The 8687-nt window shown below is 57.0% G+C and overlaps 1 protein-coding gene across 2 annotated transcripts in view; it reads left to right on the plus strand.

Moving 5' to 3' along the window:
* TPRN (taperin) overlaps nucleotides 1-8687 on the plus strand; it is a 33373-nt gene that overhangs the window by 22150 nt on the left and 2536 nt on the right. Inside the window, exons 2-3 of one of the 2 annotated variants that reach the window (XM_064170849.1) lie at nucleotides 7155-7338; nucleotides 7607-7737. In XM_064170849.1, coding sequence (XP_064026919.1) covers nucleotides 7155-7338; nucleotides 7607-7737 — 315 coding nt within the window. The remainder of the gene's footprint in view (nucleotides 1-7154; nucleotides 7339-7606; nucleotides 7738-8687) is intronic. The other variant, XM_064170850.1, reaches the window with a different exon arrangement.

Below are 8687 nucleotides of genomic sequence, written 5' to 3' on the forward strand. Positions count from 1 at the left end.
CAGGGGTCAGAGGGCACCTCTGGACAAAAAGAAACTGAAAAAAACCCACAGGACCTTAGGGGTTGGAAGAGACCTCTGGAGGTCTTTGAGTCCACCCCCCTGCCAGAGCAGGGCCCTCTGCTCTAGTGCAGCTCACACAGGAATGCGTCCAGACAGGGCTCGAACGTCTCCAGAGAAGGAGACTCCATCACCTCTCTGGGCAGCCTGCTCCAGGGCTCTGCCACCCTCTCAGTAAGGAGGTTCCTCCTCATGTTTAGGTGGAACTTCTCTGGTCAGGTTTGTGCTCATTGCCTCTCATCCTGTGGCTGAGGACCACTGAGAAGAGTCTGACCCTGTCCTGCCACACATCCCTTAGGTCTTTGTAAGCGTTGGTAAGGTCTCTGTCAAGGTCTAGAGAGCAGAGATGAGCAAAGTCTGTGCAGAGGAGCAAGAGCTGGTCTGAGAGACGGCTGTGTTGGGAAGTGAAGGTGCAAGCCAGAGCAGAGAGCACCATGCAGCTGGGTATTGAAGGGTAACACTGAGCAGGGGGGAGGGAGCGAGGGAAGGGGAGAGGGAGCGAGGGAAGGGGGAGAGGGATCGAGGGAAGGGGAGAGGGAGGGAGAGAAGGGGGGAGGGAAGGGGAGAGGGAGGGAGAGAAGGGGGGAGGGAGAGAAGGGGGGGAGGGAGGGAGGGAGGGAGAGAAGGGGGGGAGGGAGGGAGGGAGAGAAGGGGGGGAGGGAGGGAGGGAGGGAGAGAAGGGGGGAAGGGAGGGAGGGAGAGAAGGGGGGGAGGGAAGGGAGGGAGGGAGAGAAGGGAAGGGAGGGGGAGGGAGAGAAGGGGGGGGAGGGAGGGAGGGGGAGAGGGAGGGAGAGAAGCGGGGGAGGGAGAGAGGGAACAATGGAGGAAAAGCGAAGGAGCAGGGAAGGAAAGGAGCAGAGATTATATTACTGTCAGCCGCAGATGGGGGGGGAGAGAGATGTGTGAGCGGCCCAGGGATGTTCTTCTGGTGGAGGTGCAGCTCTGGTGGTGCTCTGGCGGAGGTGCAGAGCTGGAGGCCCGCACTCGGCAGGCGTCGCTCAGGTCTTTCTCTAGGTGGGTGTCCAGGTGCAGCTCCCCAGGCCCCTTCCTGCGTGCTCATGGATTCGCAGGGGTCCTGCGAGGGCCTCTGCCCCCCCCCCGGCACTGCTTCCCTGTGCACACCCCGGACACACAGCAGCGTTTCTGCTGGGGGCAGCTGACATAAGATGTGCACGTCCTGGGCGTTCCAGCCGGCTGAGCTCCGGGGATTCCCACCCAGGCCTCTCTGCTAGTTTGCATCCCTGAGCTTTCAGCCAGGCACCTCCTCTGAGCCCGGGAGGTTAACAAAGGCAATCTTCATCTTCGTGCATGAACAAGAGAAAGAGGAGTTAGACTCTCACAGTCTGCCCTTAGTCTCCCAGGCTGTCCTCAGGAGGGATGCTCCAGGACTGAGGCAGGGAGGGCTTCTCCTGGGCAGTGCTGCTGCTTCATGCTCTTTGGTTTTGCTCTCTGGTGAGGCTGTTTTCTCCATTGGACTGGGTGATCTTGGAGGTCTCTTTCAACCTGGTTGATTCTTTGTTCTATGTTCACAGCTTTGGTCTGAAGAGGACTCAGAGTCACGTTCCTTAGGGGCTCCCTCCTGATAGCAGAAACCCAGGAGAGCTTAGTTCCATCTCCCAGGCTCCACTCGTGAAACCAAGGCCACCGCTTCTGTGCCCTTTGTTTTCCATCCGCAGCCAAGTGCTTGCCCTTCAGCACAGTTGCCAGCGCTGGCAGGCAGCCTGCATGAAGGGTCTGGATCTGGGGTAGCTTCTGAGCTTCCCAGAGCCCTGAGCACCTCCACCCTCGTGGCCTTTGTGCCTGGCAGCACGGCCAGGCCCCAGGCACAGACGCACATTGTGAGTGGGCACTGCCCACTCCGCTGCCTAGCTCGGATCAGGAAGCATCTAGGTCAGCATCAGGGTTGAGAAGCTGAGGGAACAGTGACTGGGATGCTCTGCTCTTCAAGGCCGTTTTATTCCAAGCCCTTTTCTCTGCAGTACAATAGCTGCTCTCCTCCCCATGCGTCATCTGGAGAAGGGCAGGGCGGCGCTGGCCAGGCTCGGGGCAGGGAGTGGAGAAAGGCAGCTGGGTGCCCTCTCTGCTCTTTCCATTGTGCCTTCTCCTGGAAGCACAGGGAGGGGAGCCAGGCTGTGTTTGGGGGCCAGCAGGCAGAGCAGCACCAGCTCCATCAGGCATGCTTGCCACGCAGAGAGGAGGCATTAGGTACTCACTGTGGTACCTGCCTTTGGTCCAGGCTCCTCTCGGCACTGATCTGCAAAGCAGCAGTGAAGTGCTCACTGCCTTGCCCCACAGCTCCTCCTGGAAACCCTTCCCACCTGCAGAGCTCCAGAGTGCCTGTCTGAGAGCAGCACAGGAGAGTGCAGCAGCAGGCTGGCTCCTCACTGCAGTGCTGGGGCAGCTCTGGAGCCTTCAGCACAGGCAGCGACCTGCTGGAGCAGGGCCAGGGGAGGCCGCAGCTCTGGCCCCTGTTTTTCCCACCCAAACCATTCCAGAAGCCTGTGCTCCCTCTCACTGGCAGTCTGCAGGCTCTGGCCCCTGTTTTTCCCACCCAAACCATTCCAGGAGCCTGTGCTCCCTCTCACTGGCAGTCTGCAGGCTCTGGCCCCTGTTTTTCCCACCCAAACCATTCCAGGAGCCTGTGCTCCCTCTCACTGGCAGTCTGCAGGCTCTGGCCCCTGAGCAGCTGCAGGCTCAGTTTCAGCAGCCCCCATTGGCAGCAGCAGCACAGCAGTGCTGTGTGTGCAGGAGCACAGCCCTGGGCAGCACTTGGGTTGCTGGATACCTGCCCAGGGGCACCTGCTGTTTCTTAGCCCCTGGGGTGTGGTGTGTGAGGGAAACTCAAATGGGGTGAATGTGCTGAGCTTTCTTCTTGCCAGTTTTTATCAGACTGCATCAGAAGAGATCCCCTGAACCATCCAGCTCCCACAGCCAGTCACAAGCAGCAGTGCTGCCTGCATCAGCTCAGTTTTCATTGCTGTTAGGAGCATCACGACACCCTCCTAGGCAGCTGCTCCTGACCCTTGATCCGCATTGGCTTGGTACTTCCCTGCTTTCTGGCATAAATGTATTCCTGGCAAGCCTCTGCTCCTTGTTTGCCTGTTGTCTGCTGGCATCAGCCCTTCCTCTCTGCTCCTTGGTGGTTGTTTTCTTGGTGTGTTTCCAGAGAGCTTTTTCTCAGCCTTCATTTCTGTGAGTGTGGCCAGGCTGAATCTCCTCCCCACCTGTTGAGATGATTTGTAACCAGATCTGAGCAGAGCAGTAGATAACGGTTAGGAGGTGTTAGGCTGTGGGGAACAATCCCTTCCTCAGCTCTGGCTCTCAACACCCATCTGGAGTTACTGGGGGGGGGGGGGTTGGAGCCTCCTGCTTGCTACAGGAGAGGCAGAATCTGGAGCAAGTCCAGCAGAGGCTGAGAAGGTGCTCCTGGAGTTGGCAGATGTGGTGTGTGAGGAGAAGCTGAAGGAGCTGAGCTTTATTTACCCTGGAGAAGAGAGAGGGAGTCCAGGTCCAGCTGCTGCCTTCCACTAGCTGCTGGCTGTGGCAGGGAGGCTGGAGCCAGGCAGCCCCAATTTGCACTGGAAATACCTTGCTTTATTCCCAGGTTCCTTTTGCAGCCTGCCAATGACAGTTCCAGTCCTGTGGGCAATCCACAGTCTTCTTTCTCACTCATTCATGGGGGATGAACTTCTCTTAGAGCAAGGCTTGGTCTAAACATGATCCCATTTCTGGTGTTACTCTCCAGTTTTCTTCAGGACCCACCATCTGTTTTGTTCCCTTGCTGAATTCTGAGTTGGACTCCTCTTCATGGCTGTTTCCCAGATGCTGTTCAAAGGCCACGTTGCAGGGGACAGTGTTTGCCACAGTTGTGATCTGGCAGCAGTTTGAGATTTACTGATGGTGAGAGGTAGATCCAAAAGTTGGATTTTAGCAACACTAAAGCCTTAACCAGTCTGAAATGAAGTCATTCAGTAGAAGATGCTGGAATCAAACCAGCAGCAGAGTCAGTGGCAAGAGTCACAATCACTCACTCCAAGGCGTCACAGGGTTTACACTGAGGGTGGTGACACTGACACAGGTTGCCCAAGGAGGTCGTGGATGCCTCCTCCCTGCAAGTGTTCAAGGCCAGGTTGGTCAAGGCCTTGAGCAACTTGGGTTAGTGGGAGGTGTCCCTGCCCATGGCAGGAGGGTTGGAACTGGATGATCTTTAAGGTCCCTTCCAGCCCAAACCATTCTGTGAACCACAGAATCTCAGCATGGCAGGGGTTAAAGCAGGGTCACCTAGGGCAGGCCACACAGGAACACATCCAGGTGGTGTCCTGAATTAAAACACATACAGGTAGAGAGGTGAACACACAAACCACAGGGGTGTTTGGATCTGGTGAGATCTGCAGACAGCCACACCAGTGGGAGCAAATGTGTGTGCTCAGGTGCACAGAGAGGTGGAGAGGATGAAAGAGAGGCAGAGGCTACAGCCTGTAGTTAGCAGTTCTCCTTCTCCAGTTCAGAGAAGATACTCACACTGCTTCAGCATAGGCTAGGAAGGTTCTCCCCCCGCCTCTGCTCTGCCCTTCTGAGGCCACACACAGAATACTGTGTACAGTTTGGGGCTCCCTACTTCAGGAAAGACAGGGATCTGCTGGAGAGACTCCAGAAGGGAGCTATGAGGATGATGAAGGGACTGGAACATCTCTGCTATGAAGAAAGACTGAGAGCCCTGGGGCTGTTCAGTCTGGAGAAGGCTGAGAGAGGATCTGATCACTCAGCACTGCTCAGGCCACACCTGGAGTGCTGTGTCCAGTTCTGGGCTCCTGAATTGCAGAGAGATGTTGAGGTGCTGGAAGGTGTTTGGAGAAGGGCAGCAAGGCTGGGGAGGGGCCTGGAGCAGAGCCCTATGAGGAGAGGCTGAGGGAGCTGGGGGTGTGCAGCTCAGGGCAGAGCTCATTGCTGCCTGCAGCTGCCTGCAGGGAGGCTGTAGCCAGGTGGGGTTGGGCTCTGCTGCCAGGCAGCCAGGGACAGAAGAAGGGGACACAGCCTCAGGTTGTGCCAGGGCAGGTTGAGGTTGGATGTTGTTAGGAAGTTGTTGTCAGAGAGAGTGATTGGCATTGGAATGGGCTGCCCAGGGAGGTGGTGGAGTCTCTGTGGCTGGAAGTGTTGCAGCCAGTCCTGGCTGGGGCACTTAGTGCCATGGTCTGGTTGGTTGGCTGGGGCTGGGTTGGGCTGCGTGCTAGATTGGGCTGGCTGAGCTTGGAGCTCTCTTCCAGCCTGGCTGATTCTATGGTTCTGTGATCAATGTCTATAAATATCTAAGGATATCAAGAAGAAAGTGCCAGGTTTGTTTGATGGTGTCAAGAAGCTGTCAGGCTCTTTTTGGTGGTGCCCAGTGACAGGACATGGAACAATGACCATGACCTGGATCCCAGGAATTTCCACCTCAACATGAGGAGAAACTTCTTTCCTGTGAGGGTTCTGGAAGCCTGGAGCAGGCTGCCCAGAGAGGTTGTGGAGTCTCCTCTGGAGACTTTCAAAACCTGCCTGGATGTGTTCCAGTATGACCTGCCCTGGGTGCCCCTGCTTTGGCAGGGGGGGCTGGACTCCATCTCTGGAGGTCCCTTCCAACCCCTGCCACTCTGTGATTGTCAGTGGATGATAACTGAGTCTTGAGAAGCCTGACTTCACCCTGGCAGTTCGTGCCTGAGCAGTGTCTCCCTTGGGGGAGATGCTGGATGCAAAGAGAGCTCCAAAGCTCACTGCTTCTAGGGTCTGACGTAGCTGGGTGTTGGTGGAGTTCTTTCCACTCTGGCCTGGCTCAGCTGTCCAAACATTCTGATGGTTCTTTGCCTGCTGTGCAGACACAGAATTTCCTGACGTTGGAAGTTTGGTGTCCCCTCCCTTTTGGCCACAAGCCAGGCACAGGTGTTCTGGGCTGTCAGGAGGTGATGGATTCCCAAGAGCAGACACCAAGGAGACCCCTCAGTGTTAGGCTGCACTGCCTCTCACAGCCCCATGCCTCACCTACCCTTAGGTTGGTATGTGGCCCAGGAAGGAGGAGAATCACATCAGGCCTCAAGTACCACCACAGGTCTTCAGTGAGAGAAATAACACCAGTTTCAAAGTGGAACCTTTAAGGACCTCCCCTTTACTCTGTATTTTTTCTCTACTCGTTCCATCTGTTTTAGCCAATTCCATCCTCTGCCTGCCCTGGGTTTGTGCAGCTTAAATAGCTTCATGCCAGGATGAGTGCCACAAAGGTGCTCAGAGGGCTGCAGCAGCTCTGCTATGAGGACAGGCTGAGAGAATTGGGGCTCTGCAGCCTGGAGAGGAGAAGGTTTTGAGGAGACCTTGGAGTGGCCTTCCAGGATCTGAAGTGGGCTACAGGAAGACTGGGGAGGGACTATTGACATGGTCTGGTAATGACAGGACAAGGGGTAATGGGTTTAAAGTGGCAGAGGGGAGATTGAAACTGGATGTTAGGAAGAAGCTGTTTGCAGTGAGGGTAGTGAGACACTGGCACAGGCTGCCCTGAGAGGTTGTGGCTGCTCCCTCCCTGGAGGTGTTCAAGGCTGGGTTAGATGAGGCCTTGAGCAACCTATTATAGGGGGAGGTGTCCCTGCCTATGGCAGGGGACTGGAACTGGATGATCCTTGAGCTCCCTTCCAACCTAACCCATTCTGTGTCCTCCCAGCAGTGCAGTCCTGCCGATGTTTCTGCTGTCCAGAGCAATGGTTTCAGGAGAGAGTTGGCAGGAGTTAGCAATGTCACCCTCCCCTCCTTGGCAACACAGATCCCTCTTGAGGGACATGCCAGTAGCTCCTCCTGGCTGCTGGGTATCAGTGTTAGATGCTGGCAAAATATGTGCCCGGGCAAAAAGCCAAAGGTGCTCTCAACCTCTCAGGCTTCTGCCTCCATCCTTTCTCCTCGGCCCTTGTGGTTGCTCTTGGCACGGTAAGAGGTCCAGCAAGGCACCTGGGAGAAGGTGTGGGGATAGGCACCTGGGGGCAAGGCCTGGCCTGGGAGGCCACCTTTGGCAGAGCAAGCACTGGGTTCAGTGGTTTCTTGTGCTGCTTTCTAAAAGAGCCTCCTTTGCTTCTGTCTAGATGAAGATCTCCTTCAATGAGACAAGCCTGCAGACTATGTTTGAGTACCCATCAGAGAGCTCGCTGGCAGAAGAGGACGAGGAGGAAGAGGAAGGACACATTTCTGAAGCAGAGGAGGACAAAGCTTGCACCTTTCACATTCCACGCCCAAACAGCACTTTGCATCCCTCTACTCCTAACTCAGGTGAGCAAAGCACTGTGCTGGCACTGGGGGGCTACTGGTGGTGCCTGGCACTGTCCATGCTCCTCACAGACCCAAGGGGCTTCACAGAGGTGGACATGCTGCTAGAGGTGACCTTTGCCAGCTGATGGCAGTAAGGGCTTGGTGGGGACAAGGATCAAACAGAACAGGGAAAAGTGGGTGGGCTGCTTCCATGGTGTCCCTGTCAGATTCCTGCTCCTGCTCCCTCTCGGGGTAGGCAGAAGTATTTATGTCAGCTTTGTCCTCCCAGCAGATTTATCCAGCTACACCCCAAAGCACTCCGTGAAGTTCAGCGAGTGGCAGGAGCAGAAGTACGAGGAGATGCCTGCTGCAGAGGGACCCCTCCTAAAGGAAGCTGATGCCCATGGGAACCAAGTCATGGTGAGACTTAACCCAGCAAGTCTGGGCAGTGCCCTGCGCTGCGCCGGTGCTGGGGTCGGTCTGAGCAGGGGGTGGGATGTGCCTTCCACTGAGCACTGGTGTTGGTGCTCCCTGCTCATGGTGGCATGCTGGTGCTCCCTGCCTGGGGTGGCATGCTGGTGCTCCCTGCCTGGGGTGGCATGCTGGTGCTCCCTGCCTGGGGTGGCATGCTGGTGCTCCCTGCTCAGGGTGGCATGCTGGTGCTCCCTGCCTGGGGTGGCATGCTGGTGCTCTTGCTCAGGGTGGCATGTTGGTGCTCTTTCTCAGGGTGGCATGCTGGTGCTCCCTGCTCAGGGTGGCATGCTGGTGCTCCCTGCTCAGGGTGGCATGCTGGTGCTCTTGCTCAGGGTGGCATGTTGGTGCTCTTTCTCAGGGTGGCATGCTGGTGCTCCCTGCTCAGGGTGGCATGTTGGTGCTCTTGCTCAGGGTGGCATGCTGGTGCTCCCTGCCCGGGGTGGCATGCTGGTGCTCTTGCTCAGGGTGGCATGCTGGTGCTCCCTGCCCAGGGTGGCATGCTGGTGCTCCCTGCCCAGGGTGGCATGCTGGTGCTCCCTGCCCAGGGTGGCATGCTGGTGCTCCCTGCCCAGGGTGGCATGCTGGTGCTCCTTGCTCAGGGTGGCATGCTGGTGCTCCCTGCCCAGGGTGGCATGCTGGTGCTCCCTGCCCAGGGTGGCATACTGCTGCTCCCGAGGGGATCACCACGAGGGCCCAGGCCACTGGCAAACCTCTGTGTAAAAGAGAGCTAAGGCAGCTGGCACCCTTTGCACTCCCGGGCACGTTTGGATGGGGACAATTAAATGCACTCGTTAGCCCCGGGCAAGGTGCCAAGGCAGCCTTCAGCAGGCAGAGGTGCGGGTGCTGGTTGCTCTGCGTCTGATGCCACCTCCATGTCACCTCTGCTTCCTCCACAG

The sequence above is a fragment of the Pogoniulus pusillus genome, chromosome 35 (assembly GCF_015220805.1).
Source record: "Pogoniulus pusillus isolate bPogPus1 chromosome 35, bPogPus1.pri, whole genome shotgun sequence".
NCBI classification, from domain to species: Eukaryota; Metazoa; Chordata; class Aves; order Piciformes; family Lybiidae; genus Pogoniulus; species Pogoniulus pusillus.